Source organism: Dreissena polymorpha, chromosome 2 (genome assembly GCF_020536995.1).
Source record: "Dreissena polymorpha isolate Duluth1 chromosome 2, UMN_Dpol_1.0, whole genome shotgun sequence".
NCBI classification, from domain to species: Eukaryota; Metazoa; Mollusca; class Bivalvia; order Myida; family Dreissenidae; genus Dreissena; species Dreissena polymorpha.
This window is the reverse complement of record NC_068356.1, coordinates 113,213,881-113,232,446: the sequence shown is the minus strand read 5'-3', so window position 1 is coordinate 113,232,446 and position 18,566 is coordinate 113,213,881. Positions and strand designations below refer to the sequence as shown.

Here is an 18,566-nt window from a genome sequence, read left to right as displayed (position 1 = left end):
CGTATGAATACAGTTTATGTAAATTAACGTGTATACATTCGAACCGGGAAAAATTAAATATCGCCGTGCACTAGGGAGAGAAATACCATATGAGAAGTAGCAACGCACTGAGAAGGAATGAAACATGTATGTTAATGAGAAAACTTCAAACTAAAGGTTAATATTTTAAAGTCAAATATGGATGTTCGGGATGTTTTGTAATTTTAGTTTTGTCTAACAAGTATAATACAAACTTGTATTCTTAAGTTTGTGATTAATTGTAGATTAACACCCATTCGTATAGAGATACCTTGTTATTTAAGCAGCACCCATACATGTATATGGTAGATACCATCCGCAAAAAAGATCACAACTGATTAAATGCAGTATAGGCTATGTAATGTAAAGGTGCTTTAATAGTTTCATGTTTCGTTTTATTATTATTTGTATTATTTTGCAAAGAAATTTCTCGGTAATTAGCTGTATTCTATAATCATACTTGCATTAACGTAATACACATTGGCGTATCCGACATATTTGAAAACGGCGTATCCGACATATTTGAAAACGGCAAATCATAGTGCGTACCTTTTGTTTATGTGTTTATCATACAAATATATAAGTTCATAAAAATGCTGGTTGTTTAGGTTTCTTAATTCTTAATCATGCATTCAACACAAACTCAGTATTCTTTAGATTCCATCATTCTATGAAAGAGGTCCCTAACTCTGGCAACATTTAAATAGAAACCTACCCAGGCAACGGAATGAGAGTCTGATTGAACCTATCTTCAATGTACTTGCCACCACCTTTATTACCATCTTCTTCTTTCCCTTGTCGTCAACTGCTACTCTTTTCCATTGACCGATTTCGATTTCATTGGGAATTTCAGCTTTTATTTTCTCTATGTTGTTGGCATCTTTAATGAACCTTTCTCGGTTAAGGGGACCATTCATTTTACAATTTCGCACCGCTGATGTGCAAAGAGCAAAGTGTTGATGTTTTGTGCAAAGACAACAACTTCGTGAAATAAACCTTGTAAGTTTTACATAAGCCGGACGAATGCGAGTAAACGATGTGAACGACAATATTATTCCTGGATTTTCGCTCATAAATTTTGCGTACACATTTCTTAAGTAGTCAGTTAGAAGTCTTGTTTGCTGCGTTGATCCATTCACTTTGAGTTTATCTTGTTTGCCTGGATTACATCTGGAGTTGTCGTCTCGTGTAAGGAATTCTATAACAAGTGATTTGTGTCTGTCAACCTCTCTTCTTCTTTTTTGTAGCTTGCCGAACGCTAGGCATGAAATGCGACCGTCGCTTAGTGTATTCCTTCCGAGACCCGTTGATTTGTTAACTGACCTTGCTAGTCTGTACTTGCTTATGATCTTCCCGCCTATGAGACCGTCAAGAATCCCTCTTTCTCCTTTTTTGAAGTTTTGACTGTACAACATGGGCAAATAACAGCTGCTTTCTCACTCTTCTGCTTTGTTGTTTAGTGAAGCCGGCACTACGTATTAGTTCCCCGTCTGCCGCCTAGGTGTGTTAATTTCCGCTAACTGTTGTTCATGTTGTATTTTGCTCTGCTGTGTTTCGTTTCGCTGTTTCTTCCTAATGCGCTGCAATCTTTTCAAGTTTGCTCGGTATATATTTGCTATATTCTCAAACTTCCACTTCAACTCTTTATATTCTCTTTTTTTCTTTGAAAGCGCCCTTTGAACCCGTTTTACGAACCTTACTATGCTTTCATGCACAAATGAACGCAAATACGTGCATCTATTCTGAAAGAAAGGTAAAACTGTAAAGTCACTCAACATAAAACACTTGCATTTAGTAAGCATTTTATCTTTTGCAAAAACACATTACAAACTTATCTTACCTCTGCGTACCCACGCTAATAATTCTAAATATCAACGTGCGCTGCCACGTCTTGTTCACATCGAAAATATGGCGAAAGACATTATTCGTGGACAAATGACGTCATAACCACCTCGAATGATGTCACATATCATGTAAAGTCTTCAGTAGTTATCATTATAGTCTGTTTCAACATTTGTGGACACGAACCTTACAAAACGAATCTTACAAAACGAGTTTTATGATTGCATTGGAGAATATTAGTGCCGATAAATGAATAAGTGTTGCACACCATTTATATACTAGTGTTACTATATATTATTAAGACAAATGATTGGTTATATTTATCATTTTGAGCAGTTTACAACTGTAACGATCCTTGCACTCTTTAGTTGACACGTAAAAATATGATAAGAGTCTTAATTTTAACGCAGAAAAAACTCAAAGGTGTGCAAAATGCTTTAATATTCCAATTTGCTTAAGTGTTATATATTTTACCTGATATTACGCCTTAATCTAATAAAAATGCTTTATAATATTTAGAGCTGTTTTAATTTGTCATATTCGGCGACACTCAATATAATAGCAGAGCTTCTCCGCAAATCTTAGGCAACAAGTAGTTTGACTGCTGATTCTCAACAAACAAGGTTAACACTAATTGAAATGTACAAAAAAAAACATACATTAGAAGCTTAACTTGCGTCCAGGAACTATTGCGGATTTTGGATTAGTTACAGCGACAGTAATGAACCTGACAAAACGCGATATTTAAAATTGAGTGCCCAACTACACGTATGGGATACGAGGACTAATGTCAGAACATCCATGGCTATTTATGAAATAGATGGAATACACATTTAACCCTTTTTCCTGTGTGTATTGGTTATTAATTACCGCGACAGGCGAAAATGATATCGGTATCTTCTTATTAAAAATGCGTGTAAAGCGTTCGATGCAATCAATTATACTGCAATAAATAGGTGTAAACATAAGCAAGTGAGCCTCATTCTGGGAAAACTGGGCATAATCCATGTGCGGATATTGTTCTCCCAGATAAGTCGGTGCCGTCTGCACAGGCTTATCAAGGACAAGTCTTTCCGGTTCAATAAGACTTTTGTTAAGGAAAACAAACTTGCTTCAAACGAAAAAAAATACATAAATGCCGACTGTGTTGTCTCTGATTAGCTTGTTCGTATTGAACAGGCTAATCCGGGACGACAGTTTTACGCACATGAATAAAGCCAAGTTTTCCAAGGACGTCGCTCTTATAATACGTAAGATGGCCATATTGACATGTTTCTTCATGTACACTCCAGTTTGGGTAACATCGACCCAGGCTATGACACTAGTGGAGCTGGTGATGTTAGCCGTGGCCATGATTACAACGTCCTGCCTGTTTCGTTCTGACAGCAAGTTCACCTCCACGATTGGCATCGCATTTATCTCCGTTGCGTGTAAGCATGTTTAAATGCTATATGTAAATGTTATATCGCTCGAACTTGTGATCATTCTTTTGTTACGATTGTCCAAAATTCATTTTCGTTTAAAATGATTTCGCTTACAGATTAGCGTTTCATACAATGTATGTTAAAAAACTATAGACTGCTTTAAATATGTCAAGAGCAGTTATCATCATCATCATCATCATCATCATCATCATCATCATCATCATCATCATCATCATCATCATCATCATCATCATCATCATCATCATCATCATCATCATCATCATCATCATCATCATCATCATCATCGTCATCATCATCATCATCATCATCATCATCATCATCATCATCAGTAGCAGCACCAGCAGCAGCTACAGCATCCTCCTCCTCCTCCTCATCATCATCATCAATCCATCACCATCATCATAAGCAGCAGCAATGAGCATGTGTATTATCCGCTAATTATATACTGCATTTTCATTTCAGGCATCACCTCTCTGATACAAATATTCGTCCTCTCGAGTCTACCATAAAATCAGTGCTGCGGTTGCCAGGGCAACAAATGTTCCTAACAATATGGTCCTGTATCAGACATTGCCAGCCGGGCTGTGCTCACTGTCTGGTATTGCTTGCATCCCGGCTGCTATAGCGCTGTTATACCGGCAGTCAGATAAAATGGGAACACGCAAGGCTATTGTTATGTAAATGTTTAATGAATGTTTTTAACATAGTGTGTTTGTCCCGCCCTTCAACAGATCTGGATTATTAAATTAAATTAACAAAGTTAACGATGATAAATTACGATAATAAATAACGTCTATATTCGTTGAACTTAGCATTTAGATAGCAATTAAAAATTTATCAAAATGAGATTATTCTCTATGACAATTTTTTGTGTGAAATACATGCTTATACGCTCCTACCTAGTTCTCAAGATATTTGTTATTCTTGTTTATGGTTTACATTTACATGGTATGGCCCTTTGATAAGCTAAACATATTTGATATAAAGAATCAAACATAATCACGCCATTATTCAATGAAAACATTGACGCTATATGATATTGGACGTTGATTTCGTTTAAAGAGTTTACCTTTTGTATTGCACACATAATACATTTTCATACAAGCGCGTTCATATGTACACATTTACATACAGTACATGCCATAGATAGAATATTTTTATAAATATATCTTGTTTCATGTATACTTTTCGACGTGGAATTGTAAGTCGGTCAATGAACAACGAGTTCTAATGCACACGAATCAACCACGAAGGAGTTATTAATCGGAATGATAAAGGATGGTGGCTCATTTCTACGACGTATTTTTGTGGTGTTAGCGGGTTTAACGAAGATCGCCAACATGCCAACACAAGAGAGCGAGAAATATACCAGTCATTACGACAATTAAGGAGCGCGAAATATACAAGTCATTACGGCCATAAAGAAGCGAGAAATATACCCGTTATTACGACCATAAAGGAGCGAGAAATATACCAGTCATTACGACCAAAAATGAGCGAGAAATATACCCGTCATTACGACCATAAAGGAGCGAGAAATATACCAGTCATTACGACCATAAAGGAGCGAGAAATATACCAGTCATTACAATCATAAATGAGCGAGAAATATACCCGTCATTACGACCATCAACGAGCGAGAAATATACCAGTCATTACGAACATAAAGGCTACACCAGCCATTAGAACCATAAAGACCGCTTATACGATAACTGCGAGAAATATACCAATCATTACGACCATAAAGGCCGCTGATACGATGACTAAAACTATTGTCGCTTTTTATATAAGCCGCTCTGGTGTGTGTGTTTGTCGTTGGGGCTTGTTGAATTGTTGACGGCATTAAAACATCGCGAACACTCGAACGAAAAAAACGACGAATGCACCCACCATAACGCTGTAACGCTGTAAGGGCGCCAACACGTCAGGCGTGACGAATATCGTTTGGGCTTGTTTTCGCGTTGGCGACCTTATATATACAAGAAGATTTTTGCAGAAATCAGTCATCATAACAAACAGTACTTATTGGCATTAAATTAAAAAGGAGCAAATCAATTCGATAATAACATGATTTGATACTAATTTGTGGAATTGATATGAAGCTTCATTTAACGATGTTGAGGAGAGGTTTGGACATTATATCTGCAGTAGTTTTGAGTAGTTATATATATGGTGGACTACACCAGCTAATCGCAGTCAACACTTTACGCATATTCGTCATGCCAAATTTCCAAGACCGAGGCTATTATAATATATATTTAAAGATAGCTACCATTATGCCATTGTTACATGGCACAAAAGTTGTTATTATATCAAACATGAATATGCATTATTAACCTTAAGAACATTCTTGCTTATGCAACACCGAGCAGTACTATACACCGATTCTACAATTAGTTTAAATAAAGTTGTTTTACAAGACATTTAATGGTTATACCCTACGTAGACTACCAGACGAACAAATCAGTGGCATCTCAATGAATATTTACATTTGCCACTTCTTAAATTCTTGAAAATCATATCTCTTGTATTCTAGAAAATAAAAACAAAAGAATATGTTTTAGAGTAATAAACGACTTATATCTTCAATCTTACTTCAAGTGATATATTTTATGCGGCGAATAAATGTGTTTTGCCGCATTAACTCTGCTTTCACATAAAACGCATCTGCCTGCATACATCATTTGACGTGCATTTTCAGAATTGAACTTCTGTGACTTTGTGTCATTCCTAAAGAACGAACGTCTAGACTGCAAAACTAAATTTTTCATCTTAAAGGCTAAATCGGTTATTACAACAGTTCACAATCCTTAGCAATGTTTGTAAAGCTGAACAGATTAGTTTACCCTGTTATAATCACCAAATTGCGCAAACATGAATTACAAGTAGGGGTCTGAATTGTAAAAAAAAGTGCCCAGCCTTTATTTCGTTTTTTCTTCTATCGCTTATTGACAGTAGAACATTCACTATTAAACTTCAAATCTGTATTTTCTTACATAAATATCATTATTTTCAACATTCTGTTCGTAAGTTTGACAACACGACTATAACAGCAAAACCTAGAAAAATACAAAGACTTAAACATGAGTTTAATATTCGCCAGTGTTTGATGTCAACAATATTTGAAATCAAGTTCGGTATTTGTCTTTTTCAGTATTATTATAATGTTCCAGTTTTTCAAAGAAAAGTATCATTTTTTGAAAATAGTAAGTTTTATTTCATATTTTTATATGATTTGCAAGAAATGGTTACACATTCATAATACAAATATGTAACCACGATATGTATATGCAACCTCATTTTTTGAGCATTAAATTGTCTCATGTTTTATTATTAACTTGAAATGTGCACAAATACCAATTACTGATATGAAGTTACACGGTTAGGTCAGTGGCATTGACTCTAATATTTAAAATCATGAATTTATTTCCTTATTTTTTGCTCAGTGGGAAATGATATAATGTACGAACTACAATAAATAACAACTTCAATAGTTAACTTGTATGTCCTCGTAACACAGGGAATTTAATGCAAGTGATGCCATACTTGAATTTTAAAGAAGTTATTTAGATCACAAAGACAATTTTACCATTCGTATAAACCATTTATGACACTTATAAATCGCATGAATTTACATAATATTCATGCAAAATGTCAATGTAAATGTATTAGCAATATTAATCACTACTCTAAAGATATTAATAATGAGGTCATATATCAAACTGTATCACACAACTAGTTATATTTGGGAGCATAGGGCTGGGCAATGCAACATTTTTAAAGCTGTGCGCTCATTGCTGACAAAAACAAGAATTAATATTTGTTCAAAACCAGTGCGCTCGAGCTTACAATTCCACCAATCCTATTACTCTATACTGGTCTTAAAGAATGATATTTTTGTAAGGATTGGTTAGTACTTGAACCAAACAATACAGATTTTAAGAAGAGATTAAAATAAGCCAATAAATTTTCTTAAGTTTTTGATCATTGAGAAATAATGTACGAACTACACAAAATAACAACTTCAATAATAGTTTTATTGTATCGTCCTTGTAACACATCACATTTAACATTCAAATGATACCTTAATTGAATTCCCTATTTAAACCAGAAGCAATTGCCATCACACAGATAATTTGACAATTTAATAACATTAATGACATTTGTTATTTACATGTAATTATTGAAAGAATATTCATTCAAGCACCAACTAATGCAAAACAAATAACATAAAAAAAAAACACAAAAATCAATTATCAATGGCATCATTATTAGCAGGACCATTCATATACTGCTATGTAAAGCGTGCAATTTACATCAACATCGTGGTTGAACACTGTTAAAATACAGGTTTAAAACTTGCATAAACAACCATTATTAAAAATGGATGCATTGGATTGAAATACAGTTAATACTGTCATTGACAGGGATTTATGAATTATTGGAAATAACGTCAACATCGTTTGTTAACCATATAAAACGGCAGTTTAGTACTGCAATTGACAACTCTACATGCATCAGCAGCCGAACACGATGTTAATCGCTTCAGTAAAATCACGACTTCCTATCACTTTCATTCTCTGCTCGACTTCATCAAGTGTCTCAATTGTACGTCTGAATATCACCTGCAGCATAGTATCCGACTCATTAAACACACCATTCTTATCTCTGCAATCTCTGTTTATGTACTTTAGAACAAGCAGTTCAATCTCTAATACTTTACTGCTGAACCACATCAAAGGCTCTGGGTGAAAGTTAATGGCATGCCGTATCTTCGGTAATCTGCGCAATACCGTCGGTCCTTCTTCAATCATGTCCGATATGATTTGTACCCACAAACGCTTCTGACATTCTTCCATATCACACGCTGCCATTAGATTTCTATCCGGAATCATGAAATATGAAAGGCGCTCTGTTATTATAGCAGATCGTAGTTCTACCAGTCCTTCACGTAGCCAGTAAAACAACGTTCTTTCATTGAATAATTCTTGTGGATTGTTCTCCGCAATCCACAAAACCATGTTTTTAACTGTATATGATGTCAGTTCTTTCTTGAGTGGCTTTACTACTTGCTTTATAATCATTTTTAGTAATACATAAATGTAAATCTGTGTGTTATTAAGACAGCTCACAAGATAATTCTCCCCTGTATTGAAACAGATCCTCCATTCTAAGTGTTTATGTTCGCTACCCTTAAAACTAACAGGTGTCAAAAAAGCTCCCATTGAAACGACTTTATGAACAACGTCCGGAGTCGGCCAATGCCGACGTCGTTCAGCCCATTTTCTAAGTATACTTGGACAGTAACAGCGTAAAGAATGGACCATGTCTATATGATATATCCCATGCAGACAACCGTCAAATGACCTCGGCGTTGACGGTCCTGCACGTTCATGTCGAATATTTTCTGGAGCAAATTTAAGTTCATCATAAGCATTTACGTACAAGTCGCTGCTCAAGAGAGCTCGTCCGTTTGCATAAAAACACAAAGCATTGTAAACTATCCTTTTCATATTTGTACCAGGCCGCTCTAGAACAAGTATGCAATGTCCATGGTAGCATACATCGGTGTCTAATGTAAAAACAGTAATGTTCATTGGCAGTGTATAAGAACTAACATCTTTTTCTAAACAAATGACATCATTTAGTACAAACATGATGTCCCTGTCACCCTCAAAGACGTCTGTCACTCCCTCGGCTTTACTACCCGTTGTGATCGTCGTTAACATAACCTGTGCAGACATAATCCGATCCTGCTCCCTGTATGCGTCTCGTCGCGCCTGTCTGATTTCAGACCCATAACACAGAGAGTTCATCACAGTACAGGTTTCTATGGACTCACGTTCCCATGGAACCTGAAGTTGATTGTAACATTAATATTGAAGAGAAAACTCTATCGGCATGTCACCGACCTTCGGGATGCAAGGAATATTGGCTATATTATCAACTTACATAATTTATCCGGAAACAGTAGTCTGTATGATGAAGTTTTTTTAGTGGTAACTTGATATTTACAGGAATCAAACTAAAAACGGTTGTTATTGATTTTACGTTAAGCGGAGCTCTAGATAAATGGATTAAAGGCTTCTTTAAGAGGCAAAAACATCTGTGTCCTTAATAAAATCATATGTTATTGTTGCTCAATAGATTCGACTAGCATTATACAGACGATTCTTATGCATAGCCGCGTAATAGGTGTTTGATAAACATTTAAAATAATTAGTGATTAGAAAACTCCCTTTATATAGAGATATGCTTATAGGGAGCACTTTCCTTTACGCCACAATAACGTTTGCTTGAATTGCAATTCACTTGACCTTAAGACACGTTATTGTGTGGGTTAAATCAAGCGTAGGTAAGATTCTCGAATTGAATTGATAAAAAACTGATTCTGAAAAGGGAAAACGTCATATTTGAATGCGAAAACACAGCACTTATTCTTTCATTGTTTAATTTTTACAGGATCTGGACTCATGAGTGAGAAGAATAAGCCGAAGTATATGAGCTGCTATTGTACGTTACCTACATACAGAACAGACGATTATTATACAACTGTTGAAACCGTGCCAAATATAACAAGAGTTTAAAATATAATAACTCAATCTACAGAACCAAACCTGATTGTTGAAATTCCAGTCGAAATTCTACAAAGAAACAATATTCAGAAGATTGGTAAATGAAGGGAAATTCTTTGAACACAAGGGTTCTCAAACCAACATAACACGGACAAAAACAAATCTAAAAAATACCCAAACTCTTATAAAAGACAAGTGGATACCATGCATATATATTTTATTTGAGTTTGAAGATGTAAGGCATTCTCATGAAGTAGATGTTTAAGGCATATCATCTGTAAACAAAACTCACACATTGATTTGCTGTAAATTGTGACACTGGACATTTTTTTGAAATATTCACGGTTGCTTTGAGGGTGTAGACTGCCAACACATAACACTAGCTTCTTGTTATTTGTTTATTTTGCCGTCATATTCATGCTCTTTAAGTATGAGATTCAGACAAGAAACTGTAAACATTTTGCAGATTCGTGGGCCAAATTATGCCATCAGCACCGCATCACCGTCTAGTACCGAAGACCTCGATTTCTAGCCAAGAAAGCAGCAGTGTAAACATACATGTATAAACCAACTAATCGGCGAAAGTACCCTTGTAGTATCCAAACCAGATATCAACAGGACTTTATTTAAGCTTTAATGTAACAACCGATATAAGGAAACTTACATGTTGCATCCGATTAATATAGATCCAAATGGCCTCACATAATTATGTAAATAAACTACAAAAATCATATGTTAAAACATTAAGAGACATACTGATCGTTTCATTCGAATAGTAAACACGTCCCTTATTTATTTCTAAGTATTTTATTTTGTTCAAATATGTTCAGATAAATCAGTTCGTGCTGCATTTGCGATTGAATTTTATCTTTTTTTTCATGCTATCCACCGTTCTTCCGCGAATCTCTTTTTTTCGAAATGCAAAATGTAATACCATTTGAAGGCCAAACTATTTTGCATATCTGAAAACCAAATGAACAGAACAAAAATCCTTACAACCAACTGCAGAAAACCCCTCTAGCGCGTGGCTTTTTCTGTGTTATCGAAGTGTGTCATTCATATGTTGAAGTACCCAGATGACCGGTGTGCTGTATTAATGACGAAAATATCCAAACGTTTGAATACATTGTATTTAATTACACCTGTCCGATGATAGCACGTTTGGACCGCAATAACTATTGCCACGGAGGACATTCCCCTTCCCCTTCATGAACTAATTTGAAAGCAGTGTAACATGGGAGTTAACTTTGCAATCGTCACCTAAAAAGCTTTGTGTTGCGGTACTATCAATGCAGTCAAAAAAAGTACGAAAAATTCTTCAACACATACGCATGTCATTACTTACTTGAGGGAAGCCTCTTTGACGCGTGGCACGTTCATGATCTGTCTTTTCACGCAAGTAACCTCCTTCACCCATCTGTACACATACATATAATAACAAACATGTCTATACATGAACAATATATACCTGTTTTCTATGGATTCTACCAAATGTGGGCAGAGGCTGTCACCCGCTCATAAAATCACATATCGCAATTCTTATATTTTACCTTCAAACGAACATGTATTCTGTTACAGAAACTATACCTTAACATACTACAAGTATAAATTGGTGTAAAATATCACATTTAAAAAAATATTATTCCAACCTCCAAAGGTGGTAGAAAATCCCTTATCACGTGGCTGGGGTATCTCATTATACTATTATTGACACGTATGAATCATTATATTAAAAAAAAATTAAGGTTTTAAAATGTGCTTTAAAGTTTAAAATTAAAAACTAAGCAAGTTATTTTACCAATGAATTTAACAAAACATTCAAAATCCAACAGCCTTTTTTGCCATCCGGTTTTTTGTCATTACCGAAACGAATATGTGATGACAACAATAATTAAAATAATAAGTATAGTAGTAACCCCGCGAAAATGACGTCACTCAAGAATTCATTAACGCTAATATAATGAAAGCGGTATATGTACAGGAAGCTATGGAAGATTGCTGGTATATCGATGGTAAGTTGCGAATGTGCATGCCTATGCTTTTTACACGGCATTACCGAACGGCCACTCATGTCCTTTTTAATGCATATTTGACCGTTTCATATGTGTATTACTATCAAAGTATGTTACCTCTTTACTATCAATGTTTAGCATCATCATAATCAACAGACGCTTATGAGAATGTTTTTTTAATGTCATTTCCGAAAAGGTCATTACCGAAACAAATACAATGTTGCGGTAATGCCAATAACGTTTCGGAGATGACGTTTAACATTTAATCTTGAACATATTCTTTATAAGTATACTTAGAGTACTGCAACTGCTTATTCTAACATGCATTATTAATTTAATGCAACAAATATCGCAATTTGAAAGTTTCAAAGATAGATGCGCGAAATTTTTGGTGCATTAAACAGATATATATTCTAGAGATGCGTTTGAATTCTATACAGTACTGTACTCGAGCTATGTATCTATTATCGACCCTATTACCTATGATAGCCTCTTTTTTCATTAATTTTTTATTCGATTTTCGCGTACAAAGTACAATTTGTAAGAATGGTTTTGATTGGTCATCTTCAATATTTAATTACCAATGTAACCGAATTTATCCAATTAAAATCTTTGCAATATTTCAATGCAGTAAGTGTTGCATTTATCGACCCTGTCACTATTTATCGACCCCCTAAATAAGTCTCTATAAAAATGATTAAATACAACGTATTTAGTGGCAATGGCATGAAAGTGAATTGTGAAATATTTCATTGACTTGGGAATATAAAATAGACAAAATGTCAATCTAATGCAGCAATTGTTCCTTTTAGATGGGCATATGAGTTCATTCACGTAGACCTCAACGTGAAAATAATAGAAAACAGGAAAAAAAATATACCCCCGATCATTCAATCCCGGGGCATACAAATAAATGAAAACAAGAGCTGTGTTTATGAAACACAATGCCCTCTACTTCGCCGATTGAAACCTTTTTTTAAAACTTTGACCTTGAAGGATGACCTTCACCACTAAAAATGTGCAGCTCCGTGAGATACACATGCATGCCAGATATCAAGTTGCTATATTTAATATTGCAGAACTTATGACCAAGGTTCAAGTTTTTAGACAGAATGATAGACCGACAGAATGACAGAGAGACATACAGGCAAAAAACAATATACCCCCGATCATTAAATCCGGGGGCATAAAAATGCGTACATTAGCGGATGCGTGGACAATGAAAAACCTGATGAATTAATTGGAAGACAATGTGTTTTAGAAGCAGGGAATGACAGACAGATAGACAGACAGACAAACAGACAGACAGACAGACAGACAGACAGACAGACAGACAGACAGACAGACAGACAGACAGACAGACAGACAGACAGACAGACAGACAGATAGACAGACAGACAGACAGACAGACAGACAGACAGACAGACAGACAGACAGACAGACAGACAGACAGACAGACAGACACACATATCAAAAACAATATACCCCGATCATTCGATCCGTGGTCATAAAAAGACAAAGGTGTGATAAAAACTGTTGAGAACATGACGGAGAGCATAGAAAACAAAGACATAATTGGAGGCGTAATAAAAGGAATTAACGAACCAAAGATCAAACCCTATTAAAAACTGTGAAAAACATAATGAGCCGTCCGAACTCACCAGACGATGCTATACCAGGAGTGCAACATGCTAATAATGTAAGAAAACCCAAGGGATGACAAAAAGGTCGGAAAGATAGAACAAAGTGTTACAGAAAACTCCTCAAACTTAGAGTCGATCTAGATAAAGAAAGAAGATATAAATATAAGTGACAGACAGACAGACAGACAGACAGACAGACAGACAGACAGACAGACAGACAGACAGACAGACAGACAGACAGACAGACAGACAGACAGACAGACAGACAGACAGACAGACAGACAGACAGACAGACAGACAGACAGACAGACAGACAGACAGACAGACAGACAGACAGACAGACAGACAGACAGACAGACAGACAGACAGACAGACAGACAGACAGACAGACAGACAGACAGACAGACAGACTTACAGACAGACAGACAGACAGACGGACGGACAGACAGGCAACAAACAATTTACCCCCGACTATTCGATCCGGAGACATTAAAAAACATTTTATGGTAGTTTCATTATAACATTTGCATCAAATTAATGCTAGGAACATGATTTTGAGGAGTCACACGTGGCAATATTGAAAATGCTTGCATCCAAAATCAGAATTCTGCTTCAATACAAATCACTAATTTCCGCCTTATATAGAGAAACTTCTTAAAACAATACAACAAGTACTGATTCTTTTTGCGAACGGACCATAGTCTGACTCAGTAAGAAGAAGGCGTTCACTCCAATAACATTAAAGGGAATGGACTAATACCCCATAAGATTTGACATATTTTCATAGGACGTTTATTTGAGTCTCGTTCTTGAAAATAGCTTAAAGGGGCCTTTTCAAAGATTTTGGCATGTATAGAAATTTGTCATTAAATGCTTTATATTGAAGAATTAAAACATTGGATCTAAAAAATCACCAGTTAAAAATCAAGAATGAAATTTAAAAAAATGTATTCCTCAATGGGCTCGAACCACTGACCCCTGGAGTCCTGAAGTATAAAGTCTCCCATTAAAACCACTCGGCCATAACGTGCTCTTACAATGAGTGAAGTATTTTACGTCTTATATAAGAAATCCTCGTAGTTTCACAAAATACAACTACAACAACAGAACTCTTCAAATCATTTTTTTTTTCGCGTTGCAATAATTTATAATTTTTAGGGTTTTAAATCAAAATCAAAAGATGCATATAATGGCTATTTTAGAGCATGGTAAATGTATAGTATAACTGTTTCCTCACAAATATCGTAACTTCAACGAAAAGTTGCGAATTTCAAACAACTTTTATTTATTTTGTCTATTTAACAAAACGTCAAGAGGCCCCATTAATGCGTAAGTGGTCCTTGATAAGCCTGTGAATCAGGAAAAATACTTTCAACCTTAACTTAATTTTCAATATTCCTTGAAAACGGAAAATACCATTAAAGGGGTAAGTGTCCTAACTGATTTGCCTGTGAGAACTGAACAGGCTAATCTTGAAAACACTTAACGCACGTGCATTTAACCCTGTTTTTCCATAGCGCGTCTCATATGGTATAAGAACTGTCTATTCACCGTCCCCAATGTGTCTCATATAGTATAAGAACTATCTATTACTTAAGAACTATCTATTACTTGTCCCCAGGTGCATCATATAGTATAAGAACTATCTATTCCCTGTCCCCAAGTGTCTCATATATAATAAGTACCATCTATTCCCCGTCCTTAGGTGTCTCATATAGTATAAGAACTTTCTATTCCGCGTCCCCAGTTGTCTCATATAATATAAGAACTATGTATTCTCCATTTCCAGGAGTCTCATAAAGTATAAGAATGATCTATTCCCCGTCCTAAAGCTACCAACCGAAACCCAGTAGTTCTTGAGCACTTCCATCTCCTGCTTTGCTGCCGTGTTCTTGGGGTCCACCTTCAATAGATGGCTGAGGTCTTCTATGCCCTCACGGTGCTTCTTCATAATCTGTCAAACAGAAAGAAAATATTAGGAGGGAACAAGGGCTTAGTCATAACAAGCACATTTGTTGAATTGATATACCCAGTCAAATTAATTGTGTTTATTAAAAGGTGAAGAATAAAAATAAAAGGTTATGACAAGAGTTGTTACATGAACGTATGTATGCATAAAACCATAAAACAAAGGATAATATTAGCCTAACTTTCTTTTTTTGACAGGCCGACGTGCAGGTTTTAGATAAGTGCAATAACTGCAAAATAACAAAGTGTAGGTTTATTGCTTTTATGATTGCGATTCTCCTCATTGGTATTTATACACCCATGAAGTTTCATGTTGGAATCTTGTATAGTCTCGGATATATTTATAGGCCATTCAACTTAAATCATAGAAAACAAATGTTTCAAGTAAAATTCATTTTAATTACTAAATACTCACCTGCTATCATCAGCTATTTTCTCCGAAGGTGGGTTAATTATCCGGAATTTTCTGGAGCTGTCACCTACATTGCTCGCGATTTAGACTAACCCGGAAAATATAATGACACGTGGCTTAGCTAAACCGGTGTTACCCATAATCATTCTTCTTCCGATTAAAAAAAAGTATTAGTCGAAGAGCGGGTTGGGAGGTGGGACTCAATGATAGATGGTAAGTATTAATTAATTAAAATAAATTTTATTTGAAAAAAAAATGTTTTAATGTCCGAAATACGTAATTATCTATCATAACCATATCCAGTGTTATCAGGTAATGTTCGTTCGTAAGGTATTGACTCTTACCTCTCGGATAAGCGTAAATCTGCCTATATCGTAGAAGACACTACCGTTTTTTAAACCTCAAAGAGGCCCAACAAATACAAGTTGTCTTGTTGGCACTCCAGAGAACTAAGATAAAAGAAGGAGATGTTCGGATTCCTCCAGGAAGCAACGTGGAGCACGTCGGAGAGTGTGGTGTGATTAAATATACGCCCACGAAGCCGACAGAGCTCGTTATTTATGAGGTTTGATCTTCAAAAGGCAAGATACCTTAGATGAGAGAGGAGAGTCAGCTTAAAGTCGAGTCTACCCAACGAGAAATAGTAGCCGCAGACATATCGCCCCCCTCTTTTAAGGGAATGAAGAGTCTCTTGTGCGAACCTCGAATGGACTTAACTCTGCTTAGGTAGAACTTCAAAGCCCTGAATGGGCAGAGGAGTCTATCTTCATGTTCATGTCCACAATTTCTACAAAGACTTTGGACCTTGAAGGGTTTAGAAGCCTTAGAGGGGACTTGATTTTTACACATTATCCTGGCTGACACAACAAAGTGACGGAGCCATCGAATTAAAACGAAGATGGCCGTCTTCGACATAATGAGGATGGATTTCACTTGATCTCCGTTTGGCAGAAGCCGTAGTAAGAAGGAAAACGGTCTTCCAGGTAAGGCACTGTAAAGAAGCCTGATCAAGTGGTTTATAGAGAGCCTTAGTAAGCGACCAGTGAAAACAAGACATATCCCATTTTGAGGTAAGGGAACGAGAAACAGGGCGTTGAAGTTCTATGGCTCGGATGAGTTCCGAAATGGCTGGGTCAGCACAGACTTGTAATGACTTACGAAAGGCCAAAGTATGCGAAAGCATAATTCTGTATTATTCTATGGAGCAAAGAGAATGTTTCTTATCATTTAAGAGGTAGATGAGTAAATCCGCTATGTGTCTAACAGAGGGATTGAGGGGATAAATTTTCCGTCGAATGCACCAGTCAGAAAAGAGCTTCCAGCGACCATTGTAGACTGTTCTGGTGGACTTTCTCCTTGCAGAGGCAACAGTGGGTTGAAGCCCCAACAGAAAAACGTTTATTCTGCAGGTATTGCCGGATAACGGACAGACGTGTAGGTGGAACTTGTCTGGAGCCGCATGAAGTCTGTCTCTCTGAGATAGGAGATTTGACTTGTGAGGAAGTTTCCTGGGACAGTCGCACAAGATACTGAGAAGGTCGTTGAACCAGGATCTTCTGGGCCACCAAGAGCTCACCCTGATTTTCTCCAAGATTGGGTGAATTAGGAGGGGGTATGCGTTAGCGTTTAGTTGGTCCAAAGCGAACGAACGCGAATCTTCCACCCGCGCTGCTGGATCGAAAACTGGCCTCACGTACAGAGGAAGTCTGCGGTTGTCACTGGTCGCAAACAGGTCGACCAGTGGATAACCGAACGTGAGAAAACTCTGGTTGGCCACTTCCTGATGAAGTGTCCACTTCGAAGGAAGTAAATTGTGTTTACGATACAAACCGTCCACCAGGGCGTTGATACGACTTGGTATGTGTTTGGCCGAGAAAGAGATGTTGAGGCTCTTGCAAAGAACGAGTAAATGCCTGGTTTCCAGATACAGGGAAAGATAGTGTGTTTCCTCTATGCCTGGATGTAGGCCACGACTGATGTGTTGTCTGTTGACACCATAACACAGGAGTCCCGAAGATGTGATTGGAAATGAGATACAGGGTCAGCTTGATAGACTGCTTGCATTTCAAGATTGTTGTTGCGCAGATGAGACTCATGAGGAGACCACATCCCTTAGACCGGTGACTGGACCGGTAATAAGCTGACCGGTGACCGGACCGGCCAAGAGCTAACCAGTGACCGTACCAAGCTAGACTGACCGGTGACCGGACCGGTCAAAGGATGACCGGACTGGTCATAGATTTACCGGTGACCGGGCCGGTCATAAGTTGAACGGTTGGCAGGAGCCACGTGGTCGAGGACGGGTGGAGAAAGTCGAGGCAAGCCGGTCTTTCAATTCTCCGGCCAGACGTCAAATAGTCACGGGAGCTAGATCTTGACGATATGTTTCCACGCTTGAGGCTTTAAAATACTTTTGAGTGTATGACCGGTTTCAAGGAGCCGCTTTTCTTTTGAACCAGAAAAAGGCGACTGTAAAATCCTGGAGAATAAGAGCCGTTAACCCTTTCTACCGCCTGTTTTTCCAGAAGTCCGAGAATAGAATCTGGAATTTGTGGAGACGGAGATACCAGATCTACGGGGACGCGGGGAAGTATGACCTTTTTTCGAATTGAAAAGTGTGTCCTTTTGTAATAAGGAAATGAACCCACGCG

General features: G+C 36.9%; 1 protein-coding gene across 2 annotated transcripts in view; it reads right to left on the bottom strand.

The window, feature by feature from the left end:
• Positions 1-6,984: 6,984 nt before the first annotated feature.
• Positions 6,985-18,566, bottom strand: part of LOC127868537 (uncharacterized) — a 46,797-nt gene continuing 35,215 nt past the window's right edge. Inside the window, exons 9-12 of one of the 2 annotated variants that reach the window (XM_052410379.1) lie at positions 15,376-15,489; positions 11,226-11,297; positions 9,923-9,949; positions 6,985-9,160 (exon numbers count right to left, since the gene is read on the bottom strand). In XM_052410379.1, coding sequence (XP_052266339.1) covers positions 7,823-9,160; positions 9,923-9,949; positions 11,226-11,297; positions 15,376-15,489 — 1,551 coding nt within the window. In that variant the 3' untranslated portion in view covers positions 6,985-7,822. The remainder of the gene's footprint in view (positions 9,161-9,922; positions 9,950-11,225; positions 11,298-15,375; positions 15,490-18,566) is intronic. The other variant, XM_052410380.1, reaches the window with a different exon arrangement.